This window comes from Cheilinus undulatus, linkage group 22 (assembly GCF_018320785.1).
Source record: "Cheilinus undulatus linkage group 22, ASM1832078v1, whole genome shotgun sequence".
In the NCBI taxonomy this organism is placed as follows: domain Eukaryota; kingdom Metazoa; phylum Chordata; class Actinopteri; order Labriformes; family Labridae; genus Cheilinus; species Cheilinus undulatus.
Genome location: NC_054886.1, coordinates 32,925,994 through 32,953,877, shown reverse-complemented (window position 1 = coordinate 32,953,877; position 27,884 = coordinate 32,925,994). Strand labels below are relative to the sequence as shown.

Below are 27,884 nucleotides of genomic sequence, written 5' to 3'. Positions count from 1 at the left end.
CCTCAAACAGTGGAGCTCCCATATAAGCTGAGTAGGGTAGCCTGTTAGGAATATTAATCCTCTGAGATGAAGTCTACACTCAGGACTTTTTTTCTGCCTCTCCTTGCTGTGGCTGCTGTTCTTCTCCTGCATGAAGGTGAGTGATCTAATCAGTGAACACTGAAAGCTGCTTTAGTTTGAATGTTTAAAACACAAATAGTTTTTCTTCGTTTATGCAGACACACACCAATGATGAACAGTTGATGAAACGTTTCTTTAACTCTAATTAATTCTACATTGCAAATCATTTTAATCATTTTTTTCCAGCACTTTTACAGTAGGATTTAACTGTCGACCTTTATTTTTTTTCATTGCCCGTATTTGCAATCTTTTGCCCCTTTTCTCCTGTCATTTATAATCCATTTTTACATCTTTTAGCCCATTTTTTCTACTCACTTGTTGCTACTTTTATCCAATTTAAGCTGCCTTTTGCCATTAAATCCCATTTTTTCCTATTTTTCCAATCTTTACTGGGGGTTTTATTTCCACCTTTTTGCTGATTTTTGCCCATTTTAGTCATCAGTGACTCTTTTTTTTTTTTTTTGTCACCTTTCACCCATTTTTTGCAATATTCTACCACCTTTGGTCACTTTCACCAAGGTTTTGCCATGTTATACCTATTTTGCACCTTTTCACCCATTTTTGACTCTTTTTGCCACCTTAAACTTATTTTTATTGCCACTTCTCACCACTTAAATTGTGGCTCTTGCATATGTGTTTTTCAACAGTTTGGCTCTTTGGTTAAGCAGGGTCGAGTAACACTGCTCTAGGGCAGTGGTTCTCAACCTTTTCAGCCCGCGATCCCCAAAATAAAGGTGCCAGAGACCAGGGACCCCCACTGTACCTGAAGGTGGTTGAACAGTCAGGAACATTCAAGAATAGTCATGTGCAGACAAGGCTGCCCATAAGGGGGGATAAAGGGGAAGGTTTCTGGGATCCAGCCAAACTGGGGGCCAGCAAAATCATGGTCCATGGGAAGTTAAGCTGTGAAAACCACATTTTACATTTGACCTAAATAACAACCACCCTTATCAAAGTAACTAATATCTCTATTCATTTGCATAGTAAATAGCCTTCTTTAAATTAAATAACTTTTGTTAAAAGCATGTTTAAAGGGGGAGAAAATATGCTTAAATTAGTCAATATTGGCAACAAATGGTGAAAAAGGTGATGAAATTGGATTTTTAAAGAACATAAATGGGTTAACAGTAGCAACAGTTAGATGAAAGTGGCAAAAAAATAACCAAAAATCTATGTAATTGGCAAAAACGGCACAAAAAGTGGTAAAGGGGATTAAAAGTGGCTGAAATGCTTTTAAAGTGTAAAAGATTGGGGAAATTAAGTGGACTGGGATAAAAAATTGATATAAACTGGCAAAAATGGGATAACTGGTAAAAATGGGGATAAAGGGGTGTAAAAAGTGGTTCAAAGTGGCAATAATGAGGCAAAAATAGGCAGAAAGGGGCAAGAATTGTTTTAGAAGTGACATAAACAGGCAAACAAAGTGGTGGAAAGAGTATAAAATTGACAAAAAAATGGTTTTGGGTGGCAAAAATGTGCTAAAATTGGTGATAAAAAGTGATGAAAAAGGGTTAAAATTTGGCAAAATTGATGTAAAGTGGCAACAGTGTAATTTAAAAAAAGATTTTTTTAGGTTGTTATTTTTTTTTTTTTTTAAGGCGTCTGGTGATCCCAGCTCAGTGTCTCGCGACCCCTAATGGGGTCTGGACCCCAAGGTTGAGAACCACTGCTCTAGAGCATCATCCTATACTCTGACTTCTAGTACGCGTGTGTTTATTTCCTCTTGAAACCAAGGTGGGTGATGGCCAGTCTGGTATGCCAGGGTTCATCTGGAATAGAGTTCCTGACTTGGGGTCCTGGAACTGCTAGGGGGCGCCAAAGATCTCAGGTGGGGCGTGGGGACTTGTCTGCACTAATGTTGTCAAACTCAGATGCACATATTGCTGGTCTCAGGCCAAAACCTCGTATCTCCTAAATCACTGCTTTTTAAAGAATGAAAAAAATCTCTGTATTTAAATCAGTGTAACTCTGAATGGTCATAGATTGGTTGTGATAATTTTTATTGTTTGAAAAATTGGTTCAAACGTACTGGCATATGTAAACGTTGACTTAAAAACACTTATTTATGAAAAAATAAAAATAATTACAAACTGTTTTGGCCTGATGCCAAAATGCATTCTTTTATTCATGATAATAAACACAATGTATGGTGACCTTTCAAGGCCACTAAAATATCTTTTTAAAACAAGAGGAGCCATTGATTTTTTGAAAGAAAAGAAATCAAAATTGTTCAGGGAAAAATCTAAATTGTGAGATTATAAAGTCATAAATTTACAGAGTTTAAAAAGTCCTTTACAACGGAGTATTAGGGCCACATGAAGAGAAAAAATAAAAATAAAAAAAGACATTTTTTTTTATATTAAGAGAAAAGAGTCGTAATATTATGAAAATAAAATATTACAAGACAGAAAGTCTGCCGTTAAAATAAGCAGTGTTGAGCATCTTGTGAAGCTCTACTTTAGTACTGGTTTCACAAATAAGGAAATACTTCATCTTTTGGCACATCAGCATCCAGTTATTTTCAGAATCAGGATAATACTCTGTTGTAGAGCCGCAGCATCATGGCAGACTGTCTTTCTTGTAATATTTTATTCTTGTTATATTACATCTTTTTTCTCATAATATTTCAACTTTTTTTCTTGTAATATTATGAGAATATTTCTCATAATAATAACAACTTTATTCTCGTAATATTACAACTTTTTTCTCAACTTTATTCGTGATATTACAGCTTTTTTCTCGTAATATTACGAATTTATTTTTGTTATTTTACGACTTTATTCCCGTAATATTACAACTTTTTTCTCGTAATATTTCGACTTTATTTTTGTAATATTACAACTTTTTTTCTTGTAATATTACAACTTTATTCTCATAATGTCCAAAAGGTAATTGTTATTCTTTTTTTTTTTTTTCCTATAAAATAATTACAAATTGAGGTTTTGGGCTGATGCCAAAATATATTCTTTTATTCATGATCATAAACATGATGTATGGTGGCCTACAAAGGCCACTAAAATATTTTTTAAAATACGGGGAGCCTTTGATTTTTTGCAAGTAAAAAAAAATCTAACTTGTGAGATTATAAAGTTGTAAATTTACAAGAAAAACTCAGAGTTTATAAAGTCTTTAATTTATGAAAAACCAAACAAAAACAGTGGTTGGATTTTTGACTTTTCAACTTATAATCTCAAAAGCGCTACCTCTCAGTTCACTTACATTTATGAGTTTTAAAGTAAAAACAATTTTTTTTTCTTGAAATCAACAATTTTTTTAAACTTGAAGATTTCAAGTCTTTCCCCTGAAAATGAGCAGATCCTCTTTATTATTTATTTTTCTAAAGTGGCCATAGACATGGCAGACATTACCGCCACACTCTGTTAAAAACATGGGAGCTGTTGACCAAGCTGTCCTCTGAATGTGACCACTAACTGACTAATATTTTAGTGAGGAGAATGTGCAAACATCTCTGTTCTTTGTCTACTTCCTGTTCATCCTGTCTAGTTTCACCACACTTCGATGTAAACTCTGCTGATTAAACAACATTTAGAAGTGAAGTGGTAATTCATGCTGCAGCAGGAAGTATTCATTCTGTCTCTGTTTTCTCAGGATCTACACAGCAAGATCCCCAAAGATGTTCTGTTGAAGTACAAATCGGGGGAACGGCCATCCTGCATTTAAACCTCAACACCACGCTGGACAGAAATGATGTAAAAGTAGAATGGTGCCATGATAAGAAGCATGTGCATGTGTTTGAGAATAATGGGTCCTATCTTGAATATCAGCTCAAGGCTTATAAAAACAGAGCATTCCTCTTTGAGGGTCAAATCAGTGAAGGAAACGTTTCACTGAAACTCATCAACGTGACTGAGCAGGATGCGGGAAACTACACCTGCATTATAATACGTGACAAAATGCCACCAAAGAAGTTTGAATTTTGTCTCGGTGAGTGAAGCTCAGCTTTTTCAACATTACATCACATACACACGTGGGCAAAATTGTTGGTACCCCTCTGATAATGAAAGAAAAACCCACAATGGTCACAGAAATAACTTGAATCTGACAAAAGTGATAATAAATAAAAATTCAAGAAAATTAACCAATGAAAATCAGACATTGCTTTTGAATCGTGGTTTCTGTAACTTTCAGTGAGACTTCTGATGTCTTTGGAGGTTGTTCCGGGCTCTTTTGTTACCATTCGTATTAACCATCTCTTTGATTTGTCATCAATTTTCCTCCTGCGGCCACGTCCAGGGAGGTGGATCTTACATTTCTGAATAATATGTTCAACTGTAGTCACAGGAACATCAAGCTGCTTGGAGATGGTCTTACAGCCTTTACCTTTAACATGCTTGTCTAGAATTTTCTTTCTAATCTCCTGAGACAACTCTCTCCTTCGCTTCCTCTGGTCCATGTTTAGTGTGGTACACACCATGTCACCAAACAGCACAGTGACTACTTGTCACCCTTTAAATAGGCCGACTGACTGATTACAAGTTTTTAGACACCTGTGATGCTAATTAGAGGACACACCTTGGTTGAACATGTCCCTATGGTCACATTATTTTACATCTTTTCTAGGGGTACCATCATTTTTGTCCAGGCCTGTTACATGAGTTTGTTTTTTAAATTAATTCTGTTGAACCACAGTTCAAAAGGAATGTCTGATTTTCATTGGTTAATTTTCATTGAATTTTTAGTTATTACTTTTGTCAGATTCAAGTTATATCTGTGACCATCGTGGGTTTTTCTTTCATTATCGGAGGGGTACCAACATTTTTGTCCATGTGTTACTGTCACACTACATGAATTTGATACTTTAAAACTTGGTTTCAAACATTTTTAACAGATGTAGTGGATGACAGCCCCACAGAAGCTTCAGTGGGGGTGAGTAATCAGTTTTAGTTCTATCTTCATCCATTTTAGCACATCAGATAACTTCATATATTTCATCTTTTCTTCAAAGAGCCCTAAACCTGATCCAACACCTACGCCTCAACCTCCCCAAGACACGACCGTGGTAAGTAACAAACTTGTCTCACCTCAGTCCATAAACCACTATCATATCTCTCCTTCATTAGTCTCCTTTCACTTCCTCCCTCAGTTCATGCTTGTGACTTTCAGACATGTGGTACTCTCTTTGTGTTCTCATTGCTCAACTTCACCACGGTTATGAAACTATAAAGGAGAAAAATCAGTTCTTGTGAAACCTTCAGTTGGACTGTGTCCATGCTGACTCAGTATTTATGGTTAGTCTCTGTGATGCAAAAAATGTCAACACTTTTTTGAAACAAAACAGCAGAATTTAACCTTCATGTTTTGGACTGGAATGTAGGGGAACTGAGGAAAGCTACTCTGAATAGACCTGTGTGCTGAAATTTTCTTTTGAAAAACTCTACACTGAGGACAATCCCTGTACTTTGCAAAAAAGTGATGTTAAAGATAAATAAAAATATAATTATTTTAGTCTTGTTTTAACATATTCTAAGACGCTGCTTTGTCACAGAGCAGTAGACATTGATGTAGACATGATGACTGGATGTTATCTTTGAAGACCAAACAGTAAAAATAATCCTGGATGGTTTCTCTTCTTTCAGATAATTATCAGTGTTGTTGCTGGTGTTGCTGTGTTGGGCGTCATCGCTGGAGTGTTATTATGTAAACGTAGAGGAAACAGTAAGTCATCCTTCCTTCTCTCTTGTTTTTCAGGTTTAAAGTCGGGGTATCGACACTTTAAACTTTATGATCAATTTCTTGCCCTTCACTTCCCAAAAAGCAGCATTATTGACTCAAACACATCAGAAATGCATGATACTGCCCACACTTCTTCAGAATTTCATCCTGTCTCTGTTTGTTGCTCTGTTTGGCCCGTAGAGATGTGACAGACAGAACGTTCACCCAATCACACTCCGAGTTTTTTTCTAATCCTCTGCCTTTTCTCAAATGTTTCCTATTGAAGCTTTCCCAGATGGATGTGTGAAACAAATCCATCTGGCGTGTCAGGTTAAGCTTTAGCAGCATCCATGCTAATCTCTTCCTCTATAGAGTGGTGCAGGAATTAATCCTAAAATGCCAAAGTAAGTTAGTATTTTAGCACTCCCGGTTCCCTCGTCTGAAAGCGGAAATTTTGAACGACTTTTCGGTTAAATGAAATAATGTTTGTGGTGAAGACAAGTTCGGGAGAGTTTGACGTTCTATCCTAAAATACATATGAAACGTGCCCCACCTTTGAATTGTGTATCTTTTCACGTCTTAATAAAGGCCGTTGCTAAAAGACAGCTAACAAGGACTACATACGTAATCATCTGAAGCGTGGCAACTGAGCCGTTCCGTTGTATCCGCCTGTGATGACGTAAATTTAGTCAACCGTGTTGTAGTTCAATATAGCATGATGTTAGCTTTTGAACTTCGACAGTCAGATTAATGAACCAGATATGATGCTTATATTATCAGTTTATGAAGATTATCTTTATGAACAAAACGTGTACGTTTTATAAACTTTTATTGTACACAGACCTTATTTCGGCAATAATCCAAAATCCCATTGAAAAATCCCATTTTTCCCATCCACGACGAGGGAACCCATGCAACGCGAACTTCCGGGTTTGCCTACAAAATTACATCACGATTGCACCGCTCTATAAGTACACCAGCGCTTGCTGCTGCTTGTTTACGTCACGACTCTGCTGCGCCTGAAAGTACTGCCCCTCATCGCTGATTGGTCCTGTCACTTTCTAACCGGGCCCAAATGGTTCAGATGGGAGCTTTGCAAGATGGATTGGCCAGTGAGAAACACGGAAACAGGCGTATCCATCTGCTTTGCAAGGTTGATACTGCACAAGATAGCCTCAAAATATTTTATGTAATGAAACCTAGTGTTAGTTCATGCAGGACAGGATAGTAATACACCCAGCTGTGATAAGTTATCAAAGATCTATTTTTAGCTAGTCTGCGCCCTCTTCACATGGCACTAGAAATGTCTAAGGACCTCTGGTAATTTGTAATGATAGTAAGATGTCTGTGTTTTTACTCTCGTACGAAATCCACCATGTCTGTAATTTACAGAGTAAAACTTCCAGAGCAAATTACCAACCATATTTCAGAGATCCACCGGTAAAACTCGAACGAATCTGCATCTCTGTCACTTAGAGGGGGCGTGTATGTACACACACACACACACACACACACACACACACACACATATATATATATACTTTTTCTTTTTTCTTTTTTTTTTTTTTTTTTACAGTCCATGCAGCTTTTTCTGCTCCTGTGTAGGAGATTGTTAAAGTTTTGACAAACATAGGCTATTCTCTTCTGTTAAAAGTACCAGGAGAGGTTCATATTTAATATCAGACATCTCCCTGTCTACATTAACAGAAGGGACACTTGACTTTCTCTCTTCTCTGTCTGATCAGCTGCAGATACACATGGGTGACGTACGCAACTTTGATGGGTAGTGGAAGTTAGGGGAAATATTTCACTAGTTTATCAGTCATGGACAGCTTTCTACAGATCTAAAATATCAATACATATATGGAGAGAGAGAGTGAATAAAACTTTTTTGTTGTCTGTTATAAACTCTGGCTAACAGTGTATAGGACACATGAAGCTGCACAGCAGCATTTTTGTCTGACCTTAGGAAATAAAAATCCTCTCTGTATTTTCATTGCTTCAGCCATGTAGCACTCTTATGTTTTCCTTCAGAAATTTCTGTTAATTTGAGTACATTACAGACTTCTCCTTTCTGTGTGAATGAGCCTCATCAAACACTGACGTCAGGGGAAATTGAGGATGTTGATGATTTCACCAGAGGTGGCCAGCATCATAAAGAGCTGACTGAGGCAAAAAAAACAAAACAACATTTTTGTCCAAAAGCGACTTAGGCCATTATTTTAGAATAGCGATATCAAAGATTGATGGGCTACTGATGGTTTATGGAGTGGGGATTTCAAGGCTGCCTAGTTAAGTCTTCTCCTTATCACCCTACAGGACAAACCAAAACAACCGAAACAATCCAAGGGAGATGCATGCCCTGAATGACCACAACTAAGACAATACGGACAACGAAGATGGCCAAGACGACAGAGACATCCCCAACAACCCAGATGTCCAAGACGACCAAATCAACCCAGATGACCAAGACAGCCAAGAGGACCAAAACAACCGAGATGTTCATGACAACCAAATCAGCCAAGACAATAGAGATGACCAAGACAACCCGGACAACCAGGACAATAAAAAATGCAGGATCTGAGCACCATGGGAAGCAATTAAACAAGGACGAGAACATCCATGAAGGTTCAAGTTTTCTCGAAGACATGACAGAGAAATTGAAACCCTGTCCTGTACTCAAAACCTCCTTATGATGATTCTGGAGTACAAACACATCTCACCCATACTTCATAATCTTCACTGGCTTCCTAATGACGATCCCCAACTCCTCGACCCCCAAACTTCGAAAAGAATCTTCTGCACTGACACCGTGTCTTTGTCTTCTCACCAGTGTGTAATATTTGGTAAACGTCTTGAAAATGCCCTCTTCAATCCCTTTATGGTACATGAAACGTGTTAAAGTGTCTTTTAATGGTGCCGTTCTCCTGGACAAAATGTGATAAAGTGCCCTCCAGGCTGCCTTCCCAGTGGACAAACATAAAGAGGTCCCTCTCATGTCCCCCTCTAGTGGACAGTATGCGGTTAAGTGCCCCTTAAGTCCTTTCCATTGGACCAACAAGACAAAGTGCCTTAAGGGTGCCCTTCCATTAGGTTATACTGAGCTAAGTGCTTGTGCTGTCCTATATTACTGTCCTGCTTTGGAGACATTAGCTGCCTCAGTGTATCTCAATCCAAAGAGACTCAATAGAGTGAACAATAGTTTATTTTACAAGTTTGAAAATGTGAAGTTTCTTTGGCGCATAGATTCCATTGTGATTCAGTCTAGACACTGACAGTGGAAGGAGTAGGATGAGATGAGGAGTAGACTTCTGAGGAGCCTGACCCAGTCACCGATGAGCTGGCATGGAGGTGGTGATGTAGGGTGGACTTGTAAGGACCTGGACCCTGGTACAGATGTGATGTAATGGAGGTAACTGGGGTGGAAGAGGTTTTCAGCGTTTGCACTGAAACTGCAGAGGATATGCACCCTTAATTCTTTTCAGGGATAAATCACTCCATTAGCACTCCGTGCCATGCTTTGTGCCAGGATTGTTCTCCCTTAATAAGGAAAGATACAGACAATTGTGCCAAATCACTGGTGCACTTCAGATGGTGTTCAAATTATTCTTCAAGAAGCACCCACAAAGTTGATAAAAGCCATTTTAACTTTATTTTTTTCTAAATTTACCAAAAGCTGTCATGCTGATAAGAAAAGAGGAGTGTGGGAGAACAATCCCTGTCGATGGCGCTACAGAATCATGACTCACCAAGTTTACATTTCATCAACATCAGAAATAAACATGGTTAAAAATAAACACTAAGAACTTTTAACTGCACAGCAGAAACTGGAGTGTTGAATTCTCCATCCATCCATTTTCTATACCGCTTATCCCGTTGGAGGTTGCGGGAAACTGGAGCCTATCCCAGCTGTCATTGGGCGAGAGGTGGGGTACACCTTGGACTGGTCGCCAGTCAATCACAGGGCTGACATAGAGGCTATGTTCACACCGCAGGCCTTAGTGTTCAATTCTGATCTTTTCTCAGATCTGATTTTTTGTTTGGCTGTTCACACTGCAATCAGCTTCCAAAAGATCAGATTCATATCTGATTTAGAACCACATACCAAAGTGGCCTGAATCTGATTCGAAACAGTAAGATTCAATGTGACTTGGGCTGTTCACACTGTCAGAAAAAAATCAGATATGAGTCACATGTGAGCAAAAAAAATTAGATTCAGGTAATTTTTAACTGCAGTGTGAATGTAGCCTTAGAAACAGACAATCAGGCACGCTCACACTCAGCCAATTTAGGATCACCAATTAACCTAACGAGCATGTTTTTGGTGGTGGGAGGAAGCCGGAGTACCCAGAGAGAACCCACACATGCACGGGGATAACATGCAAACTCTGCATAGAAAGGCCCTGACTGGGAAGTGAACAATTCTCAGTGTTAAAAATGTTAATTACACTTTAAGTGTTAAAAAAAAAACACTTATTTAAGTCCTGCACACTGCCTTTTCAAATCTGGTTGGTGGAGTTTTCCCATCATGCTCCAGAGCAGAGCTTAGATGTGTTTAGATGTATTTATATGTGTTTACATGTGTTTACATGTTTAAGATGTTGCAGGTTGTACACTGATCACTGCTGGGATTCCTTAGCTTTGTTTCTGGTGGGTTAATGTTTATGATGCTAAACACTTCTGCACCATGAGTGTAGTGGTCCACTGCATTGGTCACTTCCTAGTGATAGGGAAACATTTTACAAAACTTTTACTTACATTTTACAAATATTTTTACTTTTATCCAATACACATCCATCTTTTAAACTAATATATTTTGAGTTTTACCCCATGATTCTGAGATTAAAGAATTTAGCCTCAACATATCAGTGTGACTGTTATCTGTTTTATTCTGACAGTGTAAACTGTCAAACTGATTCTGATCCCCTCATATCAGATCCAGGCCACTTTCATACAGTATGTGGTTCTAAATCAGACCTGATCTGACCTTTTGGAATTCACTGGCAGTGTGAACAGCCAAACAAAAGAATCAGATCTGAGACAACATCAGAACTGAGCGTTGAGGCCTGCAGTGTGAATGTAGTCTTCCTTTGTGATTCTTTTTAACTTAAATGTTTTAACTGACCATCTTTAAATTACATCAATCAGGCCAAAATATGACTTTAACTCTCCTGTTTTTGTTGTCCTTTTTATGTGTTATCAACTTTAAATGATGAATTTCAAAATCAAATATTTTGGGGAGACCAGAGTTTGTCCCTGTGAATTAGACGGTTCTGTCTGTGGTTAAAATGCAACAAAAATACATTTGCAAATATAGTAGAAATGTGATATTGCTCATTTAGAATAGATTAAGGACATGTTTAATAGAGGAAAACTACAGTAGAATCAGGGTGATTGAGGTGGGACTTTTCTAGATGGATGTAGGTGTTCTATGTAACCAGCAGATGGCAGTCTGTATCTGAACAGTCCTCTTCTTCTGTTGCTCCAGACTTTTCTCAGACTGCTCCCTTCTCTCTCTACAGCACTGATGAACAGCAGACTGAATGACTGAATGTCAGGACTGGAGCTCCTACATTAAAGGTCCATCCATCCATCTACTTTCGCTTATCCTGGGCCGGGTCATGGGGGCAGCAGGTTAAGCAAGTCCGCCCAGATGTCCCTTTCCCCAGCGACACTTTCCAACTCCTTCTGGGGGATCCTGAGGCGTTCCCAGACGAGACAGGATATGTAATCTCTCCAACGCATTCTTGGTCTTCCTGGAGGTCTCCTCCCAGACGGATGTGCCTGGAATACCCCCACTGGGAAGCGACCAGGAGGCATCCCGATCACATGCCCGGACCACCTCAGCTGGCTCCTTTTGATGCAAAGGAGCAGCGGCTCGACTCCTAGCCCCCTCAGGATGTCTGGACTCCTCATTCTGGGCCAGATTTACGAAAGGTTTGCATGTATAAAAATGTATGTAAAATCATTGCACATGCAAAAAAAAGTACAAACTGATTTACTAACAGTGCGCGCTAAGGGTTGCGTCTTTCAAAGGTGCAAAATAGTGCATCTGCATCCATTTAGTACATTTGCTGCAATAAATATGCAATATGGGGCGTTGCGCAGAGAACGCATTTTTCACCCTCGTGTGAACATTTTTTGAATGAATGAGGAAACAGTCATTAAAACATATCGCCTCTCCAGCCTTGCCAGTTTGGAGCTGATGGAGGAACTCGTAGCAGATTTGGAGCCAGCCACAAGAAGGAGTCACGCAATACCTGCAGTGACAAAACTCCTTGCAAGTTTACTTTTTTTTGCATCTGGGTCATTCCAGCGTACGGTAGCTATTACTGCTGGGATCCCCCAATCCCATTTTTCTGATGTTCTGTGTGAAGTTCTAGCGTTAAACACACACAAGGGGGAACTTTTAAGGAAAATAGAAAACCTTTTAAAGTAAAGAATATATCAAAATGCAATAAACAATTTTGGTGCTGACCTTGACTCTGAGTTTTTGCATAATCTCCCTTTCAAAACACAGATGAACTGAAATATCTTGGAGTGGTCTTGCCAAAAGATTCAAAACTAATATTTAAATACAATTTATTAGAGAAAGTGGAGAACTTGAAAGGGGACATTGTCAAATGGCGCACGCTTCCTCTTCCTTTGGTGGGTCGCATAAACACTATTAAAATGGTTTCCCTGCCGAGATTTCTTTACCTTTTTCAAAATTTGCCTATTTTTTTGACAAGATCATTTTCAAATCAATAGATTCAATAATTTTTCCTTTTATTTGGAACTTCAAAGCTCACAGAATATCAAAAAGACATTTATACAAGTCCAGGGAGAGAGGTGGATTAGGATTACCATGCGTCCTGCATTATTATTGGGCAGCAAATCTTAGGGTGCTTGTTTACTGGCAGGAGGGTTATTGTATGGAAAATTCAGCAGACACGCCTGCTTGGGTTGCTATTGAAAAGAATGATGTTGAAAACACCTCGCTTCCAGCTCTTCTTTTCTCCTCAACTGGACTGCCTGCAACTATAAAATAAATAATCAATTAATTTTAAACTGTTTGAAAATCTGGCAGTAAATTAGGAAGAGCTGCAAACTGACAGATATCACCCTTCATGCCCCAGTTTATCGTAATCATGCATTCCTTCCATCCCTCTCAGATACAACATTTAACACTTGGAGACTTAAAGGTATAGTCACTTTAAAAGACTTGTATATGGACAAAAAATTTGCCTCATTTACTCAACTTAAAAATAAGTTTTCTCTTCCCTCCACACATTTTTTTCGTTATCTACAAATAAGGAACTATGTTCACCAATGTGTGCCTAACTTTGAGTCTCTTACTGAAGATTAGAGGATTTACAAGCTTCTGGTGGGCCCTCCTGATTCAAAAAAATTGGTTTCAGCCTTCGTTAGGATATTCTCTGAACAAGAAAATTTAGCCACACTTTCCTTGAGGAGAGCCTGGGAGGAAGATCTGGGGATAAATATAGATGAGGATGCTTGGGAGGAGAGTCTTGGCAGAATCCGATCATGTTCCATTAATGCTAGACATCAGCTGATTCAATTTAAAGTGAAACACAGGCTGAATTATTCAAAATCTAAATTACACAAAATTTTTCCTTCCATTTCTCCTTTATGTGATCGCTGTAAGTCTGCTGAGGGCTCTCTGTCCCACCTTTTTTGGACATGTCCAAGACTGCATAATTTTTGGTGTGAGATATGTAACTGGTTCTCTGGAATGTATGGTTATGTGTTGATGATGTATGATGTACAATACTGTTCTAGTGATGCAGTGTAGTTAAATTTCTCACTATGCAGCCCTTTTGTTGTTGTTTTGTTTGTCCTTTTTAAATCTGTTTTCCCATTACGTGTAAATATCTAAAAATTTCAATAAAAATATGGGGGAAAAAAATGCAATAAACAACAATTCTGAACAAATATAATCAATAAATCTCTCAAGAGAACGTCATGAGTTTAAAGTGCTTCCCATTTAATGAACACCTCTCCAGAACATAAGCACAAAGTAGGTCACAACAAAATTAAAGATTTAATCTCAGTCTTTGTAGCTTCATAACAAACTAAAAGTCCAAATCTAACAAAAACAGCAACTTAGTCCTTATCCAAGCACTTTTAAGTGTCTTTTAAGTCTTTTTAAATGTCTATGACTCACGCAAACACACATGCAAAAGTCTATAATCCACCAGTCTCCTGAGGAAAAAACAAAAACACAATAAATCCACACAACAACACCCCCAAAAAAATCAATCGGCCGCTATTTAGTGGTTTACCAGGTAAGAAATACAAAAACAAGATGATCTCACCCAAATCCAGGAAGCATAAACCAACAGAGAAAACTTTTTCTTCTACCCGACTCCCCGAGGGCTTCTTTGCTGTAGCTCATTTTAGTGTTTATTGGCTTCATTAGTCAACTCCTCTACTTCTGGAAGGTTGAAATTCATTTTGCGTGTTCGGCTCTCATGCTGCAAACCGTGAAACACGCAAAACCCTCATTCAAACAGGTGTGTCTCCAACACATTTGCACCTCTTGTCATTTACGTAAATCACTTAGTAAATCACCCACAAACCACGGTCCAACCCCAAACGCAAATTTCTAGATTGCGCACACAAATTGGGATCTAATGTATCTGGCCCCACATTTCTAAGGCTGAGCCCAGACACCATCCTGAGGAAACTCATTTCAGCCGCCTGTATCCGCAATCTCATTCTTTGGGTCATTACCCAGAGTTCATGACCACAGGTGGGGGTTGGGAGGTAAATCAGCCGGTAAAATGAGAGCTTTGCCTCTCAGCTCAGCTCTGTCTTCAACACAACAGTCCGGCACACCAGCTGATGCTGCACCAATCCCCCTTTCAATCTCCTGCTCACTTTCACCACACTCATGAACAAGACCCCAGAACTTGAACTCCTTCACTTGGGGCAAAACACTCACTCCCCACCCAGAAGTGGAATCTTTAATTACAGCAGCTTTTAACCACTTTTCATCATTTTCGACCGTTTTTGCATTTCAGTAATTTTAAACTCAATTTTACCACTTTATGCATTTTTTTGGACCACTTTTACCCATTTTTGTCCCTTTACATTATTGTAATGATTTACACCAATTTAACCTCTGTCATCCCTGTTTTTGGCCATTTTTGTCTCTTTAACCCCTTACAGCCAGAAAACACAAATTATAGCCAGAAAAATCTATTTCTTTGGGACTGAAATGTTTCTTTCACTTTCTACTGAAAACCAAAAAGATCCAAATTTTCATAAAGTTGAACAATTATATTTTTTGTATCTAATTTTATTCATTAGGTGTTTTTGATAGCTGATAATCTATTTGAGGACATTTTTATCATTTATCAGATTGTATTCAGAAGGTTTTTTTTTTAGTCATTTATTGATCATATTGATTATCTAGCTTTAAGTGGTTAACCAGCTTTGCCACTCTTCAACTGCTTTTCACCATCTTCCACTCATTTTGCCAATTTATGCATAATTACCTCCGCCAAGGGGGTTATGTGATTGGGTGGGTTTGTTAGTTAGTTTGTTAGCAACATAACTCAAAAAGTTGTGGATGGATTTTCATGACATTTTCAGGAAATGTCAGAAATAGCATAAGGAAGAACTGATTTGATTTTGGGACTGATCCAGATCACCGTCTGGATCCAGGGATTTTTTTAAGGATTCTGTACTATTGGGAGATAGGGCTAATGGCAGAGGTTTGCGCTGTTACCACTTTACACCAGGAGATGGCGGACATAAGTAACTTCAATCCCAGCAGCATTTGTGGGTGTGTTTCTATCCAAAGTTTTGGAGTTTATAGAGTTTGAAAGACGCACGGCCGGTCGAGGAGACGAGTCGGAGCGTAGCAGAGAGAAAGACAGCGAATTGTAGAGAGAATACTCACAATGCTGGGAGGAATAGAGGAATATTCACCCTCTGCTATGACTTCCAGTCGTCCAGTGAGACCATGGGTGAGACTGTCAGTGCATCTGTTGGCACCAGCAGGCAATGCTTCAATCATGACAGTCCACCCATAGCAAAGCCAATGCTTTGCGTCACTGTGTTTCCACCCCACCAGGGAGGAAGTAAACCGCAAATATCATGGTGGGGGGCACATGGGGACGGATCCAGGAATTTATTGCAAGATTCTGCACTATTGGGAGATAGGGCTGATGGCGGAGGTCTACTCTCCCTGAGTGCTTTTCTAGTTTAACTTATTTTTGCCATCTTGATCGGATTTATCTATATTTCACCTCTTTTCACTACTGTTTTTTGGGCCATTTTAAACTCATTTATGCCACTTAAACTCTGTGTTGCCCCTTTATGCCTGTTTTGCCATTTTAACCCATTTTTGCAAACTTTTGCATTACTGTAACCCACTTCTGCCTCCTTTAAATTGGTCCACCACTATGTTTGGTGTTGTTTTTTTTCCATTTATGCCACTTTCCACCTTTTTTGCTGCTTTTGGTGCTTGAACCATATATAACATTTTTGCCTACTTTTGCTGCTTTAACCCATTTTTGCATCTTCTAACCTCTCCTCATTAGATCCTGACTTTAAAGTAGATGTTGTTCAAGTTTACTTTAAGGTAAGTCAAGTTAAATAATGTGATAAATCCATGAACGATGTTTAATATAAAAGGGATAAATTATAGAATTTGCTTGAATTGAGTTTGAAATGTAAAAAGTAGTTTTTGTAAAGCTGATCTGAGCCTCAGGTACAGTTTAGCTATTTAAAAACTGAGCAGATATGTTTTTGAAAATGTGTGAGTTTCGTCATACATCCGTGGCATTTGTGAGTTAGCCTATGTAATTTCCTGTGTTCTGTCAGGATGTGGCTGACTTATAGAAAAAACATAACTCAGCTGTCACATTATCACACACAAAATGGAGATTACACCTCTCTGCTTGATGCTCGGTAGGTGAATTAACTTTTTTTGATAAGTAACCATCTCTATGCTCTCATATCTGTCTCTAAAGTCTTTATCCTATAAATCCTGTAAGTAGAATTGTACTTATCAGATGTAGACCAATCTGCTTCAGTCTGAGGACATCATAACTCATCATAATGTGAAAAATCCCCTCTATGCTGACGATATTCAGCTATATATCTGGGTTTCCCCTGATGACCCCACTTCACTCATCGCTGGTGTTAATGTCTGGATGAGCAAGAACCTTTCAAAACTACATGAAAATAAAACTGAAATTATTTTAGAAGGAGCCAAAGCAGCAAGAGAGAAAACACAAATACAGCTCGGCAGTTTTAACAATCACATTCAAACAAGCATCGCAAACTTAGGAGAGGTTTTAGATTCAGATTTAAGTTTTAACAAACATTTCAACATCACCAAAGGAAGATGTTTTTAACAGAAAAATGCTGAAATTATAATCCTTGCCTTCATTATCACCTTTTTAGATTATTGGAACTCCCTTTTTCCCGTGTACTACCCAAAAAGTGAATTTTTAAAACACTGCTTGTTCAGAATGAGTTTTAACCCTTTACCTACTGAGTCTAGAAATGGCAATTTGGACACGTTTTGTTATTATGGCTGTAAAATAGTCAGGAAATGCCCTAAGTCTGAGAGCTTTGGTCCCTTTTCCCAGGAGTACTTGAACTTGACAAATTGAGACAACTGGAGCAGTTTGCTCATGAGGAGTGGGCCAAAATACCTGCTGAGAGGAGCAGAAGTCTCATTGAAAGTTACAGAAATCGTTCGATTGCAGTGATCGCCTCAAAAGGTTGTGCAACAAGATATTAAGTTAAGGGTACCATCATTTTTGTCCAGGCCTGTTTCATGAGTTTGTTTTTTAAAATAATTCTGTTGAACCACAGTTCAAAAGCAATGTCTGATTTTCATTGGTTAATTTTCAATGATTTTTTTATTTATTGTCACTTTTGTCAGATTCAAGTTATTTCTGTGGCCATTGTGGGTTTTTCTTTCATTAACAGAGGGGTACCAACAATTTTGTCCACGTGTGTATATACAGTGCTAAACACATTTATTAGACCACCATTCAAAGTAAGGTTTATGCCACAGCTGCCTTAAATCAACAGCATTGGTAATTACCAAAATCATTTTTTATGTTTCTGCAATGGTTAATACACCAATATGTAGAAGCTTTTTAACTGAAATAATATTTTTAATGCTAAAATATAAATATTATTGTTATCCATGAATTTTCAAATTTACTGATTTACAAAAAACTGAAAAAAATAGTAAAGCACATTAACATTTCTTGATTAATATGTCAACTTATAGTTCTTTACTCTCATTCCTGAACAGAAAAATGAGTTTTAATGGTTGAATGTTAAGCTTGATTCACTTCTGACTTCTCAGAGAAGCCCAGTGAGCCTGCTCAAATTTGGGTGAATTCAGTTTGAAATTCCTCATTCCTGTTCAAAATGGTATAACGTGGAGAGCTGACTGAAGATGAAAGAGTCCGCATTAAAGCACTTCATGATGCTGGATGGTCTCTGAGACAAATATGACAGGTGGTCTTATAAATTTGTCAAGCACTGTATATACCACACATCATATATTGCTGGAAAGCACAGATTCTCAGCTCTCTGTCAACGTTGGATTTTTTTAGATCGAGCAAACTTTCGAGGAGTTACAGTGTTGAGAATCTGTGTAGTGGTCTTGCAATACTTCAGGTGTTCTGCTATGGTGTTTTGCTATGAATGCCCACATCATATGGTTGCGAGTTCTGTAATGAACCATATATGTACGCATGCCTACAATTCTCAGCTTTCCAACACCACTGGACTGCTGGACATATAAAACACAGCACCGGTGCTGGGTCAGTAGGTAAAGGGGTAACCAGAAAAAATAGATGTGAAAACATAACTTTCTAACTTCCCACTTCTGCTTCTCTATGTATGTAAAGTCTCTATGTGACCCACACAGGTGCTAGGGAGAGCTTTCTGTGGTTATATCCCAGAACATTTAAACATTTTTGCAGTATTATGTATTTTTGTTATCTTCTTTGTTTAATTGCTATCATTATTCTTTTATTAATGTTTGCTGTTTGTCCAAAAAAATTACTTCCAGTTTCATGGCAAACAAAAGAACCACCATGGCAACAGCTTTCTTCACAGACTTTCCCGAAATGAAATCTTTTTTTTTTTTCTGGATTTGCTTGATGCTTGAACAGTGTCACAAACCCCGTAATGCACATCATGACAGCCCCACAAATATGCGGCTAAAATATTTCAATCGCCCCCTTGTGGCTGGCTGCAGTAGGGAGTGAATTTACTGCTAATGCCTAAAATAAGGTACATTTCAAAGGAAATCAAAACATCTCTATAGATGTCATTTGTTTAATTAACAGTCTGGCCTCCACAGTGTCTGCTAAGAAAACAATCTGGCCTTTGTGCAAACGTAGCTGGTGATCCCCGATTTACAGCATCCTGAATCATAACAAAAGCGGACTGAAAGCAGACTTGACAGTGTTTGACCCCTTTGTGATGATTTTCCACAGCCACTCTGAGAGTCAACCCCGACAAATCTCAGTTCTTTAAGTATGAGAGCTTCTCCATTAAATGTGAGACGCCGGCTAACTCTCGTGGCTGGACGGTGAAAAGAAACACCTCCTTCAGCACGTCTGAGCCGTGTCAGCCCGGCTGGGGGAAACTGAAGAATTCTTCCTGCTCCAAAAATTATCCCAATGAAAAAGACAGCGGAGCGTACTGGTGTGAGTCTACTGATGGGAAATGCAGCAACGTCATCAACATCAATGTTACAGGTAATACCAAATATACTAAATATGGGTCAGTGATTGACTGTTTATCCTACAGTAAGTCTAAAATACTCTGTTTACAAGAAAGAGTTACACTCAAGCTGTTAAGAGCAAGAAATGCTTCATAGAAACCCATTCAAACTGATATTTTTTATGTAACTTGCATGAAATCATAACTTGTGCATTTTATCATATCTGGGTGTCAATCTGGGCTTTTCCCTCAGAATTCATGATTTTTACAAGTTTCCTCAGGATAATGTCATTTTGGCCATGTTTGGAATATGAAGAATAAACAAGCTAAACATGCAAAAAATAATAATGCATAAAACTTAATGTTGCAGCTAATTATTGACATACCCCAGGCTGTAATAATTGAAAAAAAAAACTATTTTGCATGTACCATTTTGAAAAATATTTATTTTTCTGTTTTTCTCTCATCAAAAAACATGGTGGCATTATGAAAAAAAATGGCATTCAAAGGGTTACCATCTTCAAAAAATCAATGAATTTTTTATACCAATAATTACTTTAGTTGTGGGGGAAAATAAGCACAATGAATGTAGAATAAAATCATAATGTATATTATTTTCATTGCTACCTAATGAAAAGGGCATTTTTTGCATTTAGCAGTTTAAGAGTCAGTATTTGATATTGCACAAAAAATAGTGATGCATAAAATTCAGTGTTGCAGCTAATCAATGATATATCTAAGACTGTAAAAATTCAACACAAAAAAATACTTTGCATGTAGTACACTGGAAATTATAACTTTTTTGTGTTTTTTCTTTATCAAAAACTTCTTGGTGTCATGAAAAAAACTGGCATTTAAAGGGTTAAAAAAATGATTGAAAATTGATATCAATGATTAGGTCAGTTGTGGGTGGAAAAAAATAGTTAAATGAAAGTAGAATGAAATAATAATGTATAATTTTTTTTAGCTTTCATACGAAAAGTACATTTTTTGTGCTCAGCAGTTTAAGGTTCAGTATTTTACACTGCACAAAAAGTAATACTCCATAAAAATCAATGTTGCAGCTGATCAATGACATAAATTACTTTGCATGTAGTATATTGAAAATAAATCTTTTTGCTTTTTCATCGAAAAAATAACCCTGGCATTTAAATGGTTAAAACTTTTTTTATATATATATAAATTTGATATCAGGTAGGTTGTGAGTAAAATAAAAATTGCTCAATGAAAGTAGAATAAAAAAATCACTATAATATTTTATAGCTACTGTATGGAAAGCACATTTTATGTTCTTAGCAGCTTGAGTGTGACTATTATCAAAACAATCCCTACAGGTGAATGTCTTTTAATAGAATATTCTTTTCTGTCTCAGATAAAGATGTGATCCTGGAAACCCCGGCGTTTCCTGTGACAGAGGGAGACAAAGTGACACTTTGCTGCTCCTACAAGGATGAAAATCAGGATAATTCTACATCAGACTTTACAGCAAGTTTCTTCAAAGATGGAGCTTTTATCGGTAAAGAGCCAGGAGGACAGATGGTCCTCCCAGCAGTGTCCTCTTCTGATGAAGGTTTCTACAAGTGTGAACACCCAACAAAAGGAGGGTCGCCACAGAGCTGGCTGGCAGTGAGAGGTGACGACAAAGTCTGATTGTTTCGCCTTCATGCTATTTAGCTAATCTCTGTTGACACAGTCTACACATAAATATAGAATAAGAGCTCATATGTCTGGATCATGGCAGGAAGTGTTCTGGTTTCATTTTGTAGTCATAGTTACATTGGCAGATCACATTTTAGGAAACGCTCCCAGTTCGACGCCTGTTCGACTCAACTGTTTTCCTACGATGCAAAGGAGTAGCAACTCTATTCTGAGCTTCCCCCCTTCTGTCCTATCTCTTGCATCATGTCCTAACAGCATGTGAGCGTCAGACATTGTTTGACATTGAGTCGCATGCACACCATCCATTAAAGGTTGTGCTCTCTGTCTTGGACATTTAAGTCTCTGCTTGTAAACATCAGGACATCTACTTCTTTCATTTTGGATGCAAAAAAACTAATGGTGACAGTTGTAGTTCAGGGATCTGGTAAGGGTTCCTACTGGTCAGCTCCACTGTGAAGTCTTCTGGGGAAGAGACCACAGGTCAGACCCAAAACTTGCAAGAGGGATTATGTACCCCTTCTTTAATTTTCCTGGGATGGTTCAGGGTAGCAGCAGGCTAAGTAAGTTGTCCCGGATGTTACTCTTCCTGGCACCCTTAGCAATTCCAAGTTCCAGGCAAGACTTGACATAAGAACCCCCAGCAAGTTCAGATAGCACACAAACAAAAGTGTGTAGCAGATGTAGATGTGGTAAGGATCCCCCCTGATCGTTTCCTTTTAGAGATCTTCTGGGGAAGAAACCTCGGGTCAGACCCAAAACTTCCCAGAGAGATTATGTACCTCTTCTGGCATGGGGTGGCCTTAGGATACCTGGTTTAGAAGGAAAGCATTGCAGGTCAGAGGGCCGTCTTTCCAACAAGGCCCAGTTGTAAAAAAGGATGGATGGATGTCCTGATGGTGTTTTTCCTCCTCACAGATCGGCCTGCCACTACCTCACCTCCCCTCACTACTCCTCATCCTCCTCTCATGTCTGTGACCAAGCTGATGTGCTCAATCCTGTTCTTCATCCTCTACATCGTCACACTCTTTGTCTGTATTTGTGTGTTCCGCATGAGGTTTCGAGGTAAGAACACTTCATGTTGATCATTTTTAGATAGACCAGTGTTATTCAACATGTGGCTCTGGAGTCATGTGTGGCTCTTTTGTGATTATTTGTGGCTCTTTGATGTCTTAATTTTAAATACTAGATCAAAATTGCAATTTCAGCTGCAATTGTGTGGGGATGCTGAGAGCTGAATTGTGGAAGAACTGCTGAAAAAAAGCCAAAACGCACAAAAATAGCTTAAAAAAAAAAAAAAGCATAAAATGGTATAAAAGAAGTTGAAAAGGCATTCAAAAGATAAAAAAGATTAAAAAATAGCTGAAAATAGCTAAAAAAAATAGCTGAAAACAGCCTAAAGTAGCTAAAAATGGCATTTAATGGCCGAAAAAGCATATAAATAGCTTAAAATGGCATGAAATAGCTGAAACTAGAGGACAAATAGCTGTAAATAGCATGAAAGCTGAAGAGTGCAATACCTGATTTGTGAAGAATGTGAGATCATTGCTCAAAATACAGAATTTAGTTTATAAAAAAATTAAAACACTGTCTTATTGACATAGTAGCCTCTTGAGTCTGAAGGCTAAAGGTGTGTGAGATTGTGCTAAAGATGGTGGAGATATTGCTCACAGTATTGCTACTTAACCCTGCTCAACCACAGAGCCAAATTGTTGAAAAACACTTTTGCAAGAGCCACAATCTAAGTGGTGAAGCAAAAACAGCTTGAAGTACAATAACAATAAGTTAAAGGTGGCAAAAATGGTCAAAAAGCGACAAAAATGGGTGAAAGGGGTGAGGAAAAGTGGAAAAGGTGTCAGAAAGTATCAAAAAAAATGGGTGAGAAGTGACAAAAAATGAGTTATAGATGACATGAAATGGTGCAAATGTGGCAAAAAAGGAGTGAAAAGTGACTAGAGTGGCAAAAACAAGCAACAAGTGGTATTTAGTAGCAAAAGGTAGCTAAAATGTGTGAAAAGTGGTGAAAAGTGGCAAAACTGGGATATAGTGGCAAAAAGAAGTGGCAAAAAGGGGCAAAAACTAGGAAAAAAATTGGTATGTAATGACAAAAGGTAGCTTAAATGGGTGAATACTGGGATAATGATATCATTAATTTATTTTTCTCGGCTAATATGCTCACATCCTCATGAAGTTGAATTTCATTGTTTGCTTCTTATTGTATTATAGGGCTTTCCTATCAGACTGTTCTGGTGTTGATTGTTTAGAAGTGACACACACACAGGTGTTGTAGAAATGCTGATGAAAGCATCGGGCTGAAACGCGTCTGTTTTGTTTGCTGCTCTCATTTTCTTTTTTTAAATAAAGGTGTAAAGAGTGCTGATCGTTTTGGTTTTTGTTTAGCGTATGTTGCTCTAAAAGCTCTCTCTACTTCTCAGCATTGATAGTTCCTTTCCAGATGTTAGAGCTGCCCACGCCATAGGCACTAATGCAACCCCATACCATCAGAGATGCAGGCTTTAGGACTGAGCCAGGAGAACAAGCTGATGCTCCCTCTCCTCTTGAGTCCACAAGACACAACGTCTGTGGTTTCCTCTGACCACAGAACAGTTCTCCATGTTTCCTCAGTCCATGTTAAATGAGCTTTGGTCCAGAGAAGACGGCGGTGTTTCTGGATTGTGTTAATACATGGCTTCTTCTCTCCATGATCCAGCTTTAGCTGTGATTGGTGGATGGCACGGCCAACTGTGTTGACAGACAGTGATTTCTGGAATGTTCCTGAGCCCATGCAGTGAATTTAGTTCAGAATCATGCCTGCTTTTAATGCAGTGCATTCACTCAGTTTAGTGACACAGACCAAAGATTGTGGCTAACAGGTTGAGCTTGTCTTCATGGCGACAGCAAAGCAGCAACACTGGCTGACAACAGGAAGTGAGACAAGAGCTGTGAACTGATATAAATCTCCTTTAACCAAAGCTTGACGTCTTCAGAAATTCACTTCAAAAACGGTTTCTTCTCTGTTTTTTTTTTTTTCTGCCTGCAGCTCGAGCTGATGATGGGAAGAGAGTGATTCATTGTTTCAGACTGAACTGAAGATGAAGAGCAGGACACAGGAAACAACTTTATTCAACTTTTTTTATTATCATTTTTTTCTGGCTTAATATTCATTTATATTTCATGATTTTTGAGAGTTTTATTTATTTTTTTAATCAGAAATTAAAGAATATTTTCACAAAGATCCATGCTTTATACCTCATATAACTTGCACTTATGACATTTTTAAATCTTGTTTTCAGTCATGATATTACCCTTTAAAGCCTGAAAACATAAATTATAGCCAGAAAATTAGCCGATGAAATCCAAAAAAAAAAAAAGATCCATAAAATTTAACATATACAGTATATATAGTTTTGTATCTCATGTGATACATTAGGTGTTTTGGGTTACAGATAATCCACTTGAGAGAATTTCTTATCTATTATCAGATTGTATTCAGAAGTTATTTTTTAGTCATTTATGATCATATTGATTAGAGGTATCATAAAAGTATGTATCAAATACCGTCATGGATGAAAGTATTGGCACCCCTGGAATTTTTTTCAGAAAATACACAATTTCTCCCAGAAATTGCTGAAATTACAAATGTTTTTGGTATACACATGTTTATTTCCTTTATGTTCATAAAGGAAATAAACATGCTCGCTCCAGCTCCGCTCCGCTCACGTGCTTTGTCTCCAACCATTTCTTGGTGCTTTTTGAGGTATGTTTGGGGTCATTGTCCTGCTGGAACATCCATGACCTCTGACCCAGACCCAGCTTTCTGACTCTGGGCCCTACATTGCGGCCCAAAATTTTTTGATAGTCTCCAGATTTCATGATTCCTTGCAGACAGTCAAGGCACCCAGTGCCAGAGGCAGCAAAACAACCCCAGAACATCTTTGAACCTCCACCATGTTTGACTGTAGGTACTGTGTTCTTTTCTTTGTAGGCCTCATTCTGTTTTCTGTAAACAGTAGAATGACGTGCTTTTCCAAAAAGCTCTACCTTAGTCTCATCTGTCCACAAAATGTTCTCCCAGAAGGATTGAGGCTTACTCAGGTACATTTTTGCCAACACCAGTCTGGCTTTTTTATGTCTCTTTGTCAGCAGTGGGGTTCTCCTCGGTCTCCTGCCATAGCGCTTCATCTCATTCAGATGACCACGTATGGTCCCAGCTGACACTTTTGCACCCTGAGTCTGCAGGACAGCCTGAATTTGTGTGGAAGTTGACTGAGGATGTTTATCCACCATTCCAACTATCCTGCGTTGCATTCTTTGTCAGTTTCTCTCTTCCGTCCACGTCCAGGGAGATTAGCCACAGCTCCATGGGTTATAACCTTCTTGATTATATTACACACAGTGGACAAAGTAATTTCTAGATCTCTGGAGATGGTCTTGTAACCTTGAGATTGTTCATATTTTTCCACAATTTTGCTTCTTAAGTCCTCAGACAATTCTGGGCTCTTCTTTCTCTGCTCCATGCTTGGTGTGACACACACAGACACACAATACAAAGGCTGAGTCAACTTTTAGACATTCTAACTGGCTTCAGGTGTGATTTCTAGATTGCCAGCACCTGTTACTGCCACAGGTGAGTTTAAATGAGCATCACATGCTGGAAATAAAATGATTTACCCACAGTTTTAAAAGGGTGCCAACAATTTTGTCCAGCCCATTTTTTGAGTTTTGTGTAAAATTATGTCAATTTTAGCTTTTTTCTTCTAATTTTTTCTAGTGCACATAAAGGCAATAAACATGTGTATGCCAAAAACATTTGTAACTGCAACAATTTCTTGGAGGAATGGTGTATTTTCTGGAAAAATTCCAGGGGTGCCAACATTTTCGTCCATGACTGTATGTTGTTTTTGAATTAAATACGGGTTTGGGGGGATTTGATGATCTCTGACTTCTGTTTTTGTTAACATTTTACACAGCGCTCCAACTTTTTTAGAAGTGAGGTTGTACGAGTAAAAGGTGCCACTGAGTGGCAAGAAATTCCAACACCTTTCCAGACTTTCTTCCTTCTCCCTCCATAGTCAGCGCTACATGAGACGAGCAAAGTCAGACAATGAAAACCATCAAAGCAAATTTACAGAGGGATAGAGGCTTTAATAATCTTTTTCAAACAAACGTCCATGATATAAATATAAAAAAATAAAAATAAAAATACACAAAATGATGATTAACTTATGATTGGACATTCACCAGCTCTGATTATTCTTCATTAAAATCAAGAAAAAATAGAAATACCTTCAGTTTTAGAGGAAGGATAAGAATATATATTTCCTCCTGTGTGATCGTGTGAAAACACCTCTGAACAAAGTAATCACGACATAAATAAATGTTGGTGGTAAACCTCTAAAAACTGCAATTCCAGAGAACCTAAATGTCACAGACAGAGGTAGCTGGTGGTGATTCAGACCAAAGATTGTGGCTAACAGGTTGAGCTTGTCTTCATGGCAACAGCAAAGCAGCAACACCAGCTGACAACAGGAAGTGAGACGAGAGCTGTGAACTGATGTAAACCTCCTTTAACCAAAGTGTGAAGTCTTTAGAAATTCACTTTATTAACGGTTTACTAACCGTTTCTTCTCTGTGTTTTTTCCTGCAGCTTGAGCTGATGGTAGGAAGAGAGCGACTCATTATTACGGACTGAACTGAAGACGAAGAGCAAAAAACAGGAAACAACTTTATTCAGCATTTTTACTATCATGAAGTTTTCATTTGTTTTTATTTGTCCATGATTTTTGAGAGTTTTTTATATTTTTTTATGAGAAATTACTTCACAGAGATCCTTGCTTTGGACCTCATATAATCACACTTATCACATTATTATAACTTTGTTTGGCACTTTTGATATTAAAATCATACTATGCATTAAATAAATGACTTTTTACATATAGAAACTGTTTTGCAGTAATGGCATTTAAAGAATTTGTTAACTATTGTCATTTTAGTACTGATATATTTGCAGTTCCAAAGGAAGTGTCAGTTATTTATATGGTATTTTCTCTTTTGGAGTTTTTTATGAATGAAAAATAACTTGAAATGTAAGAGCAGCTTGTTACTTGGGAAACATTCACATATATTTCAATGTCAACGTTTAAAACATATAAATGTCTTATGCCACCTAGTGGTCATGTGGTCTTGAACATAGTCAGTGTGCTATAAACCACGCCCTCTGACACTGGGATTGGACTTGGTGATGTGAGGCATGCAGCGGCTCGGCCACGGCCACTAACTGGACGAAACACAGACAAAGGAAGGTTCCCACTTCACAACCCTGGTGAAGTGCTGGTTTCTTGCTACACATTGGTCTGCATAAATAGTGATGGATAAGAGCAGTTATCATCAACTGGTGGCTGGGTGACCACATCAGGCCCACCACAGCTTCCCTTCCAGCCCACAGAAGATTATCACAATCCGAAAGTATGTTGTGGTATTCAGGGTATGTTGTTTGATTATATCTCCATGGACTCTAAATCATCGGCTTAATGTTTGATCCATTTTACAGAAATATTCATCAGACCGTTCTTGATTAAAGCTGACATTTTCCACATCTACTTTGCACTTCAGGCATGTTTAGAGTTTAATTTTTCCTGCCAGAGAGTCACAAAAATAGACCAGTTATGAGGTTATTTTCCTGCCAAAACTTTACAAACAAATAAAGTGTGTTTCACAAA

At 38.2% G+C, this 27,884-nt stretch overlaps 1 protein-coding gene across 9 annotated transcripts; it reads left to right on the top strand.

Annotated features, from left to right (window-relative positions):
• Positions 1-27,884, top strand: LOC121504641. 9 transcript variants are annotated; one of them, XR_005991477.1, is made up of 8 exons: positions 1-136; positions 3,730-4,065; positions 4,970-5,007; positions 5,087-5,140; positions 5,718-5,796; positions 8,113-9,205; positions 11,316-11,730; positions 19,281-19,378. XR_005991477.1 is itself a non-coding variant. In XM_041779616.1 (6 exons), exons 1-6 carry the CDS (start codon positions 67-69, stop codon positions 11,342-11,344), a joined length of 606 nt encoding a protein of 201 aa, XP_041635550.1. In that variant the 5' UTR covers positions 1-66; the 3' UTR covers positions 11,345-12,270. The 9 variants fall into 9 exon arrangements, 4 of the variants coding, with proteins under 4 accessions (XP_041635550.1, XP_041635549.1, XP_041635547.1 ...); XR_005991479.1 differs by lacking the exon at positions 19,281-19,378 and having other exon boundaries at positions 8,113-8,625; positions 11,316-12,270; XR_005991476.1 differs by lacking the exon at positions 19,281-19,378 and having other exon boundaries at positions 8,113-8,639; positions 11,316-12,270.

Excerpts from the sequence above, each read along its gene's own strand:
- LOC121504641 (XM_041779613.1), top strand. The coding sequence starts at position 16,686 with ATGGAGATTACACCTCTCTGCTTGATGCTCG. Across the intron at positions 21,143-22,083 it reads GAGCTGGCTGGCAGTGAGAG|ATCGGCCTGCCACTACCTCA; the intron begins GTGACGACAAAG and ends TCCTCCTCACAG. Across the intron at positions 22,231-24,205 it reads GTTCCGCATGAGGTTTCGAG|CTCGAGCTGATGATGGGAAG; the intron begins GTAAGAACACTT and ends TTCTGCCTGCAG.